The sequence below is a fragment of the Rhamphochromis longiceps genome, linkage group LG22 (assembly GCF_057381845.1).
Source record: "Rhamphochromis longiceps isolate RC_006_pf linkage group LG22, R_longiceps_female_GT1.1, whole genome shotgun sequence".
Classification (NCBI taxonomy): domain Eukaryota; kingdom Metazoa; phylum Chordata; class Actinopteri; order Cichliformes; family Cichlidae; genus Rhamphochromis; species Rhamphochromis longiceps.
This window is the reverse complement of record NC_140577.1, coordinates 6,761,967-6,773,283: the sequence shown is the minus strand read 5'-3', so window position 1 is coordinate 6,773,283 and position 11,317 is coordinate 6,761,967. Positions and strand designations below refer to the sequence as shown.

The 11,317-nt window shown below is 40.1% G+C and overlaps 2 protein-coding genes across 2 annotated transcripts; one reads left to right on the top strand and one right to left on the bottom strand.

The window, feature by feature from the left end:
- The first annotated feature begins 2 nt into the window (after nt 1-2).
- On the top strand, nt 3-6,636 carry LOC146643255 (uncharacterized). Its single transcript, XM_085396547.1, has 5 exons — nt 3-170; nt 505-596; nt 4,912-5,106; nt 5,195-5,271; nt 5,528-6,636. The coding sequence occupies exons 1-5, from the start codon at nt 20-22 to the stop codon at nt 6,501-6,503; spliced, it is 1,491 nt and encodes a 496-aa protein (XP_085252673.1). The 5' UTR covers nt 3-19; the 3' UTR covers nt 6,504-6,636.
- Nucleotides 6,637-7,002: 366 nt separating this feature from the next.
- LOC146643254 (uncharacterized) lies at nt 7,003-9,306 on the bottom strand. The gene is made up of 3 exons (XM_085396077.1): nt 8,607-9,306; nt 8,155-8,290; nt 7,003-7,872 (listed from the first exon to the last, which is right to left on the bottom strand). The coding sequence occupies exons 1-3, from the start codon at nt 9,200-9,202 to the stop codon at nt 7,120-7,122; spliced, it is 1,485 nt and encodes a 494-aa protein (XP_085252203.1). The 5' UTR covers nt 9,203-9,306; the 3' UTR covers nt 7,003-7,119.
- Nucleotides 9,307-11,317: the final 2,011 nt, after the last annotated feature.

Here is an 11,317-nt window from a genome sequence, read left to right as displayed (position 1 = left end):
CTTCCGGTGCGGTTAAACCATGGCGACGTTCTACACTCGATGCCTACAAGAGCTCCCAAAATTGAACATCACCGATGTTCATCGGATTTGCAGAGTGACGACTACCCCCGCCAGCAAATTAGATAAAGGATTTAAGTTATATGCTGCATCTTATATACACAACTACGAAGGTAAGAAAACGTAAATTAACCGACAAAGAAACGCTAGCTAACGTCAAATGCAAACACTACGTTACTCCGCTATGTCCTTCATTTGATGTCAGTTCTCTACATTACATGTTTTCTTAAACGGTGTTTTATGTCGTCCTAAACTATAGTTGATTTTTTCTTAACTAATGTCACTTTTGTTGTTAGACACTGTTATATTAGCGTTAGGTAGTTGGCTAACTATGGAGGTAGTTAACTACCTAATGCTACTCTTGCTAAGTGTAAAATATATATGTTTAAGACATGCTGAAATGAGTAATACAGAAATAATGCTAATGGTACTTGTATCTTTATTCAGTGTCCAATAAAGACAGGTTGTCAGGGGAGGTCGGTGTGAGAGCCCTGTGCTACAGGTCGATGAGGAAGAGTGAGGCACCACACAGACTAAGTGTAGGCAGGAAGCTGTGTAAAGTTGTTAATCCCCGTTCTGTGGGGTTCAGTTCATTTAAGCATTAGTTAAGGTCATTCCTAAAGGCCCATCAACTTGAATGTTTTCCTTGTCTCCCTGCTTTATCACTCCTAATTTGTCTAGTCAGATAGTTAAATCAACGTGTGTTTGGGTGATCAGAAACATTTGACAACAAGTTAATACTGCAAATATACACAATCTAAGTTATTACAGTTATCAAGCATGGTTAAGTTGTTTTAATAGGGAGAGAAGGAAACACTAAGCATTCAGGAGGGTACGTAACCATAACACTGAACTAGAGCTGGGCGATAGAACGATAACGATATGTATCGCGATATAACTTTGACTCGATAGAGAAATTAAGCTATCGCGATAGACCTCGCCGCTCTTGTCCTCAAGAAAGAAAAAAAAAAGAAAAGAAAAAAAAAAGGTCAGCCAATCCAAATTAAGTAGCGCAGAGCCGAACCAATCACAGCCGCAGCATCACGTCGCGTGACTTGTTACGTACAGCACAAGTGCCAAGCCGCACGTGTGTTTGTTTGGGAAGCAGCCAGCGGGTAATGGAGCCAGCGCCTAATGGAGGAAATGAGTGTGCCGACTAGAAAAATCAACCGAGCGTGACCGAAGAGAAAACAGATGATGGTTCCAATGCCGGAGAGATTGTCGAACGGAAGAGCCATAGAAGTTCCGTAGTGTGAAGGTATTTCGGCTATTTCAAGTCTGACAAAAAACAGAGTAGCGTGCACTGTAAATTGTGCCGAAAGCAAGTCTGGAAATACAATAAACTGGTGCATGCGTCACACTGTGCGCCACGTTATTGTTTCGGTGAAATGAATTTCTACAATACTGTTACTGTTAATTCTACTCTCTGCAGTGTTTAAATGCTTACATATACACAAAGTTACTGTCCCTCCACACCAATGGCGTGTCCAGCGGGGTGGCCTGGGGGGGCACAGGCCACCCCCCAAACCAGACTGGCCACCCCAGGTTCCACCCCAAAGGCAAAACAATAAAATTCAATCAAATATCAAATGTCCGATTATGTTTTCACGGTGACGCTCAGATATCCGAGTGTAAGTGAATGCAGCATCGCTTCTGCGCTATGCGCATCACGTTAGCAAAGGTAGGAGAGCCAAGCGCGAAAGATGGCACTGCAGGAAACAATTTTTCGGTGAAAGAAAATGAGGACAGAATAAATGTCCCGGTAAGTAATATCAAGTTTGTTGAGTTTAGTAAACTTCGGTGAAATTAGAATACCAAGGAAAAAAATAACACTTAAAGAATTATTGCAGCTGTGGAATATTTCAGACAGTATGCTACTGAGGGCAGCTAACATAAGAGTTATGAGTTATAAGATCTAATCTAAGTCGTAACATTGCTGTATGGAGCTGCAAATTTGGTTGCAGGTTAACATAGCTGGACTGGCCATCGGGCATACCGGGCATGTGCCCGGTGACTTATTTTTTATTTTTTTTGTAATGGCATGAACAATGAGAGGTGGTGGATTGGCCAGATGCAGGTCGATGTGTAGAAATAACTCCGTTGTTTGGTGGTGGCTATGACGGGGCTTCCACAGAGGCAACAGGTGGATGAGGGAAGGGGAGGCAGGAGGAGAGACCCGAAGCAGCCGCCAGTCCGAGTGTCAGGTGAACTGAACTTCAGGTAAGAAGTTATGACCTGCAGTCTATCTGGGTCAGATATAAACCAAGTTTAGGTGGAGTTTATTTTCATGTTGCTGACTTTTTACTGTCAGTTGCAATAACTCATACTGCGTTCTAGCCAGCTTGACGGAGTTTTTATACAGCTGGGTGGGTGCTATGATGTTACTGATAGTGAACTTTATTTTATTCATAAGGTTAGTAGAGTTGCCAACGGCTCCTTAAAAAAATGGAATGGTCCCTCATTCAGAGAAAATATTACACGTTTCGTATTGAGCTGAGAAGAGACGCAGTTTGTCCCGGACTTTAGCTAGAATGGAAAAAAGACACAAAGCTGGAGTTATTCTGTCTTTATGCTGCACAGCTGCCTCTTCTTCTCTCATTCTCTCCCCCTCCCTCTCCTGTTGCTACTTCAATCATGAAACTGATCAATGATCAGCTGATCGGCTTTTCTCTCTTGTTTGTTTATCGCCCACTTTGCGCCAGAAAGAGGAAACCAGCAGATATTGCGCTAAACAACAGCAGCACGTTTAAGCTTGATCAGCTGTTGTTAGAATGTATTTAATATTAATTTCTAGTATCAGCTGATGTTTGCTGGAGCCACAGCTGTAAAGCTGCTGGTCATGATGTCGGTTTGGATATGTGGTGAGAGGGAAACATGAAGATGAAACCAGGAGATGTCCTTACTGAATCATCAGAGCTGAACAGGTGATGGAGAAACAGGTTTACCTTTTAGGTGACATGAATGAGTTGAAGTTATCAACTGTTTCTGAGAGATAAATAACACCAGGATCCTTTTTTATGTAGCTGACAGCTGGTAACTGTGCAGGGGCGGGTCTAGCAAAGTTTTGCCAGGGGGCCAGGTAGGGCATTAACAGGGAAAGGTGGGCACAAAGAAATACTTTTCTTTCTTATTCTCATTTAAAATACCTAGTTTTTATTAAATAATTATCTAAATCTTACAACCAAAGTTTTTATCTGACGTAAAATGTATAGAAATCATACATATACCAACAAGACTGTACATCACTGTCACAACAGCATTTGTTTTCATTCAAAGTCTTTATGGCTTTACTACCTGGTGGGTCGGTCTGTAGTAAAAATGCCCAATTTTTTTGTCCCAGTCCAGCCCTGCAGGTTAATACTGGCAGTGTCACCATGCCAGCTGACTGTATTTTATCATCAGCCAGTGTTGTTCTTTATCAATATTACCAAAGTTTACCATAAGGCAGCATAGAAAGTATTTACTTGCTTTCAGGTTTTATTCAAATGTTAGTCTTTTCATTTGTTTCCCCACTTTTTTCCTGTTTCAAAATCAAACACCAGTTTGTGAGAAGATTATCTTCTTTTTTTAACAGGCAGATAAAGTTTTGCATTGGCATTGGCTAATTTGTCAATTGTTTGTTACAAATGTTCGTATTTTAATTTTCAAAAATGTTTTTGCCCAAAACATATGTGCACTATATGTCAGTAAAAATACTATGCAAATATTGATGTCCTTGAATGCTGAGTAAACACTGACAAAGCACTGATTGTATCTCTTGTACTTTATCAACGCAGTATCTAAAAACTTTGCACCGTAGTGGTTAAAATCTCATTCTAATAAGAGTTAAAAGTGCATTTGGTTATTAGGTTTATAGGATTATTGAATTATGGTTAAGGGTTGGTAGAATTTTTTTTTTAAACATTATCTGCCAATTACATCTGCCACCCTTCTCCAAATCTGTGCCCCTACCTGGCCCCCCCAACAAAAATTTTCTAGACACGCCACTGCTCCACACATACGACTCGGTTCTGCTTCTATGCCCCAGCTTTGTTTACTTTTTCCCACCGAGGCTTCTAGACTTCTGATTGGCCAACATTTCGGCACGGTTAGGAATCTAGCGCCACCTGCTGCTTTGGCATGTTCATAGCAGCGTTTTCCTTCATTTCTGCCTTTATGTGTGGACGGGATTATTTTTTAAAACGAAAACGGAAAATCTCCGTTTTCAAAGATACCCGTGTACGTGTGGACGTAGCCTCAGTCTCTGACTGGAAGCGCTAATTCGTCATTCGGCTTTTGTCAGACTAAAGTAACTGTTAAAACTGTTTGAAAAGCTCAGCTATACAACAAGGAGAGATTGAGAATTTCCTTTTAGTTCTCAGTTTATTTGATATTGACAAAAGTTAGTCAGTTTTGTCTGTTCTTCTGTAAAACAAACTAAGATTTATTTTTAGAATTAATATTTTGTTTCTAAGTGGAATTGACAATTTAGTCTGTTTTGTTTGTTCTATTTTGAAACTTAAACGCTTTAGTGGCTGCCTTTTGTGTAGTTTGCAATATTTGCCTTTATTTATCTGAAAAAGTCTCATGTTCCTTAAGTACATCTACCCTGTTGAACTTATTATGGGAAATAAATATTTAAATAAAAACAAGCTGCTGATTATTTCACATTTTACTTGTGAGCAACGGCACATTTAAATCTTACAAATATAGTTATTTGGCTTATATCGTGATAGATATCGTTATCGCCTGAAATGAAAAAAACATATCGTGATATGAAAAAATCTCATATCGCCCAGCTCTACACTGAACTATGTTCCTGTTCGGCTCTTCCATGAAGATGTTACATTTTTAATTTTCGTTCTTTCTTCTTAGATTAAGCTTCTGGATTCATCGCCGGTGATACTGACACATAGCCAGTGCTCCTGTGTGGCAGGCGCTGTTATGTGCAATCACACAGTGGCATTGCTCTTCCAAACAGCACACTACTCACAACTCAGAGTGCCGGTTGTCCCCCCTGTGCATAGCTGCACGGAATCTGAACAGCAATGGCACAAGCCACGGACAGTGGTAATTTAAATGAGGTTAAAGTTTTTGAATTAGTCCATGTTTACATATGAACAGCAACACCATCCATAGTAAATGTGTCTTCTGTTAGGGTGTGAGGCCAGGACCCATCAACTCCATGATCTTCACTAAGCCAGTACCAAATAGGATGGCCCAGACTGGAGTACGGTAATTACATTTGTAAAATTTGGTTTCATGTGTTACAAATGTATGTTGCTATTTTTTTCATACATACATGTGTCAGAATAGGTATTAATTTACATACAACATTACACTTTCTGAAGACGGCTAACTCAGTCATGTACATATACATCCCAGTCTCTAACTTATGCACCACTGTTTTACACCTTTTAGTTTTTCGTTTAGTTGTTGTTCAGTATAACAACCTTCTCCCTTACATTATTGTCATTGATGTTTTCTTTAGGAGTGGCTTCTACAGAGGCATGGTGGGTCCGTTACCAGATCCCTGCTTGTTCAGAATAACGGAGGCATATGCAAAATTTAATATTGAGGACAGGCCACTTGTGACCACAATGAACATGAGACCTGACAAGCCCCTTGTGGAAAGTGCCTTTGGGCTGGTGCAGGAGGGCAGTGTTCTGTCATATCAGCAGCCGGTTTTGACAACCCGGTACATCACACTACACCGCGATGCACCACCAACACCGCACTTGCCTCTGGAGGGGTATGACATCTTGCCATCAGATTGTGTGTTTGTGTGCTCAGAAGAAGAGCTTCTGCATCTGAAAAGCTTGTCTGTAACTCTGGAAATGGCTCACAAAATAGAGGAAGCTACACGTGAGCAAAGCTCTTCGTCTGAGTGGCATCAGCTCCGCAGGCCCAGAGTGACTGCCTCTAGGTTTCGGGAGGTGTGTCACGTCAGAGGCCAGAGCTCGGCCGAGTCACTAGCAGAGCGTATATTGAAGGGAACAAGGCAGACAGCAGACATGAGGAGAGGAACTGAGATGGAGCCTGCAATAGCAGCAGAGTATAGTAGGCTAATGAATGTTAACTACTCACCCTGTGGTCTGGTCATTCACCCCATTGCCCCCTGGCTTGCTGCATCTCCTGATGGTGTTGTTTTTGACCCCAATGAATACCCCCAGTTTGGCTTCGTCGAATTCAAATGTCCCAATGTGCAAAACTTTATTGACTGCAAATATGTGCAGATGGAATGTGGTACCCCTAAACTAAAAAAGAGCCACGCATATTACTGGCAAGTGCAAGGACAACTGCTCATCAGTGGGATGCAGTGGTGTGACTTTGTTGTGTGGGCACAAGAGGACTACCTAGTGCAAAGAATATACATGGATATAGATGTGCACAATGCAATCAGAGAAAAGGCAGACTATTTCTTTTTTTACATATATATGCCAAGATACCTGTGTTTGAAAAAATGAACAGTGAAAACATAGCAAAAAGAAAAACAGATCCTTCAGGCTGGCTGGAACAAAATAACTGATGTTTTATTTTCAATATATTTCATGAATTCTTTTGTTGTTACATGTTACTTTTATGTGACATCAATAAACTGTTATTTAAGCAATGGCATCAATTAAATTTTTAAAAACACACATTAAAACATTGAATTTGTGCAGAACTTATTTACATGGTAAGTATTTAAAACTCCATGCCTAGCATACTGATATACATTTAGACAATAACACAACTGAACTGTAGAAAATGACAAATGGTATTTTTGATGTTACAAAAGTTCAATGTCACTTATGGTTTTAAAACGATTTAGTGATTTACTTTATAATTTTGATAAATAGTTTTGTTGAATCTGAATAGTAATAATAGTAATATAATTAAACAGTATTATTAACATTAAACATTTGCAATGAATTTGAATTATCAATAACAAACTCAACTATCAGCACTCAAGTACCAGTTCTGTAATCAAGTATTGTCAGCTGAGAAGGAAGAAATTCAACTGTAGTGGCCTCAGCTGCAGGTCATTTTCCATAAGTTACTTGTACTGGCACTGGTGTCTTGGGAAAAATCCATCTTGTCTCACTTAACCCATTTTTTAACTAATGCTGTGTTCTGGTAATTTGACAGCATACATGCCACTGCAAACAGTTGGTTGATATTATAAACATGTGACATGGTAATGATGCTATCAAAAAGTTTGTTCTGTTTGATCCTCCTAATGACTCGCTCCACATGTACCCTGAGTCTGGCTATGGCCTGCGTCTCCTTAACCTGGTATGCTGGCATCTGCTTCTGCTTAGATAGAAAAGGTGGGCAGTACACTTTGCATTTACAACAATCAGTGATTAGGAAGCCCTTATCTACCATCACTGCCATGTCTTCAGTCAACTTCTCAGCAATGCCTGATTGTTTGAATAGTTCCTTGTCACTAACCGAACCAGCATACAGATTAGAGATGAATGTCACTGGACCATGTGGAGCTATGCCAACCAGGGCTTTCATCGTACAGTGGGATTTGTACGAAGAGTACATTTCACTTTGGAGAAGTGGTGAGGATGGTGTCTGACACCTCAGCTCTGTACAGTCAAGGATCATCTGGGTGTCTGAGAAATCTTTGAATTCCTCAGGGAGGTAAGCTTGCACTTCTTCACGTGTAAGCCAGATGCACTGAGACCCCAGTGCAGTGGCAAGAAAATTTGTCCATGTTGCAATAATGCGGCTCACTGTGGACTGGTGTATGTTAAATCGGTGTGCCAGGTCCCTCTCCTTCAAACCAACTGACAGGAAAACCAGGAAAAGAAAAAACTCGTCAATTGGCTGTAGCAGCTGCCTCTGGAAGGTGAAAACAAAAGGGAAAATGTTACTCCTTAAGCCATGAACTAGTAAAATTATGCTTTTCTTGGCTAAATGTTTTGTAATGGTTAGGCATACCATACTGTACCATGGGGTAAACAATGAGGTGCTGTAGTGCACAGGTGTATGTATGTAAAGGATACTGAGTCTAGCATACATACACCTGTGTATGTATGCTACTGTACATAAAGTAATGTTATTGTACATAAATACAATAACATTACACCTCTAGTTCTAACTACCAACAAACCCATAACCTACTGTTGATGTGCGTGCAGGTGTCAACACTTCTTCGTTCCGATTGGCAGCTGACTTGGCTCTTGAAACCCGGATCATTTTATAGATGCAAGGCTCAATCAAAACCCAGAATGCCATCAAATGATCATAGCTTGGAAATCTATTCACGAGAGAGACATACATCATGTCAATCATTAATTAACATTACACACTGACATAAAAATAATGTGAACTGTGACAAATATGCTAATGGAATGCTGTATAAAATAGTCTGATTAAGAGTATTTGGTGTTGTATTTTACCTGTAGCATTAGGATATTGTTTAAATACTAAAGCATCTACATAAAACATACAATCAGCAGAGAAAAAGTAAATTTCTATTTTGTTTTCATTAAGACTGGAAAAACTTTCGAAATTTAACTGATGGTGACCTTGGTATATTTTAAACAGTTAGCTTGAATAGAACTTAGATGTACCTGGTATAGAATCGGATGTCAGTGTCGGAGCCAGCAAAACGCTGTAACCCAAATTCTCGCTGGACACGTAACTCCTGTATTTCCTTCCTCAGAGTCTCCACGTCTTTGGACAGGTCTTCTGCAGCTGATGCAGATATGTCCAATGCAGATGGCTCAGGGACTGAGCAGTAGTCATGATCTCTTGTAAGACTGTGCTCTTCTTGATTGTCAGGAGGAACTAGTTCAGGGCGTCGCTCCGTTCTCTCCCAAACACTACGCCGCGGTGGTTCAACTTTATAGCCATTCCACTCAAAAAGTGTTGGTACAGCACCTTTAATAAGCCGCCTTCGACCATCGAGGGTTGTTGGCTCTATGAGTTGATCACTGGCAAAGTGTCTGCAGCAGACCCTGGTGTGAGAGGTAATCGTGAAATGATCCCGGCGTATATTTACCAGCCATTGTCTTCTCAAGTCGGAATGGGTCGGAAAGGCATGAAAACTTAGTATGCCGTTAAATTTGGCTGAAGCTGAACAAAGTGGGACACAGCAATGCTCGGAGTATTTCTTCTCCTGTTTTTGAAAATGTTCTGTTTTAAATACTTTCCTTTTTATACTCATTCTGAAGCGACATTAGCATAGCTACCGATAGATAAGCAAACGTACCGGAAACGCACAAGCGGTACTATTTGGAAACGGAAATACGTCACATGCCCTAGTGCAAGTAGTCTATTCATTCATTTTGCCAGCAATAAAGTTCATCTGAGACCAACTTTTGCTCCAAAACGTTAAAGGATTAGTTGAAACCCTTAATGTATTTGAGTTTATGGGGCAACTCAGCTTTTATTGTTGAATTGTGAAAGAAATGACTGTAAGCAAGTTTGATTTTTTACACTGAATGAGTGTGCTGACACTAATGCCAGATGATGATTTTTTCTCCAGTATTGGAAATATATTACTTTTAAATTCTTCTAAACGTGTTTCAGAAATTGCTTTAGCTTCTGCGTCTTCATCATCCTCGGCTCTAACGCACCACGAGAAGAACCTTGGCAGTAGATTTCTTTTTTTTTAGGGAAGAGGTGATCTTCAAATATGGAAATGATCATCTCTAGGTACGGCTGACCTACGGCTAGCGCAATGATCACGAGATCCAAAGTCGTATTAAAACAATTTTTGACAGATTTTTGAGCACCGTGTAGCACATAAAATCGGTTCCAGGTCAATAAGCACAACCAGAATTCATACATAAGGCGCACCGGATTATAAGGTGCACTGTCAGTTTTTGAGAAAATTAAAGGATTTTGAGTGCGCCTTATGGTCTGAAAATTAGAGTACAAATATCCTGTCACATTTGATCTCTGTGAGGTCAGAGGTCAAATTTACAAATTAGTACCTCTTATCTGTGACCTACTCCTACATGAAGTTTGTGTAATCAGAGTAAAACGCCTGTGCAATGTTTTAATACAATAGTTGCTACTAAAATCTTTGATTTGAAAGGAATGACAAACAAACACGTTCAGTCTAAGCTGAAAATGTATACATTTGTGTGACAATGAAAACACGCAGAATTCACAATATAATCTTTTTTGGATCTTTTTATTGATTAAAAATACATTTAGAGTGCCCAATACGATAAGTTGTGTATTAGATGGCACAAAACAAAACCCCAATAATTTGACATTTCCCTCTGAGCAAGCACTAGGCGACGGTGGGGAGTAAAAACTTCCTTTTAACAGGGAGAAAACTCCGGCAGAACCAGGCTCAGTGAGGAACGGCCATCTGCCTCGACCGGTCAAGGGTTTTTAAAATGACTCGATTAGATGTTAAATAAATTGAAACTGAAAATGCTGCGTCCAGATGAACAGAATCTACTTTTAGGGTCTTACATAACAGTAACCAAGTATTTTCTGCCTGCGATCCATACAGCATGACCCGCACAGAGAAAGAAGCTTGTCATGAAATGTTCACTTTCCAATACAGTGATGGCATGCTCCTTGAAAACCTTTACAATTATATCATCTGCATATTCATGGTCTAATTCCATGAATGTCAGTATGACATCTGGCTCTTTCCATTTCTGTATTAAAGAGCTGTAAACCATATCACTGATGAACATCACATTATCAACTTTGATCTTTTTAAGTCTAGGCCAGAGTTTTATGAACAGCCGTTGGGTGATGGCATCAACTTTTTCCGTAGAGGAAGGTGAACTGGCATTTTTAATGACAAGTGTCACCACCTTCTTGATGCAGGCTTCCACAGATAACCTGTAATTTTCAGCCTCTTCAGCTTCACACAGGGCTGGATTCTGGGTCCTCCTCGTTCAATCCGGTTGTTCAGTCTGACGTCACTAGCCATGTCTGGACCTAAACTCCGCTGCAGGTTCACATGTCAAACGATCACTATGGCATTACTGAGAGTTGAAAAACTGTCTAAAGTCTTTCATCTTTAATAAAATGATCAGCGTTCTGTTCTACCAGGTGTAACAATTGAGTTTAACATCCAGGCACCCATGAAAACGAAATTTATGACATTTAACGGAGTTAGAAGTTAGCAGGGAGTTAGCTCGCTAGCTTCTATCTAAATACAATATAGCATGTCCTGACTGCGGGGTTTTGGAAACAAATTAAACCCTACAGCTGTTATCACTTCCAGCATAAATGAAGACCGGAAACTAAACAGCAGTGACGTTTGTAGGGTTACTGAAGTTGGGCTAGCTGGTATATAATGATGTGC

Coding starts and splice junctions, on each gene's coding strand:
- LOC146643255 (XM_085396547.1), top strand. CDS start 20: ATGGCGACGTTCTACACTCGATGCCTACAAGAGCTCCCAAAATTGAAC. Junction 171..504: donor TTATATACACAACTACGAAG/GTAAGAAAACGT, acceptor ATCTTTATTCAG/TGTCCAATAAAGACAGGTTG. Junction 5,107..5,194: donor GGCACAAGCCACGGACAGTG/GTAATTTAAATG, acceptor GTCTTCTGTTAG/GGTGTGAGGCCAGGACCCAT.
- LOC146643254 (XM_085396077.1), bottom strand. CDS start 9,202: ATGAGTATAAAAAGGAAAGTATTTAAAACAGAACATTTTCAAAAACAG. Junction 8,291..8,606: donor GACATCCGATTCTATACCAG/GTACATCTAAGT, acceptor TCTCGTGAATAG/ATTTCCAAGCTATGATCATT. Junction 7,873..8,154: donor CACCTGCACGCACATCAACA/GTAGGTTATGGG, acceptor TTCACCTTCCAG/AGGCAGCTGCTACAGCCAAT.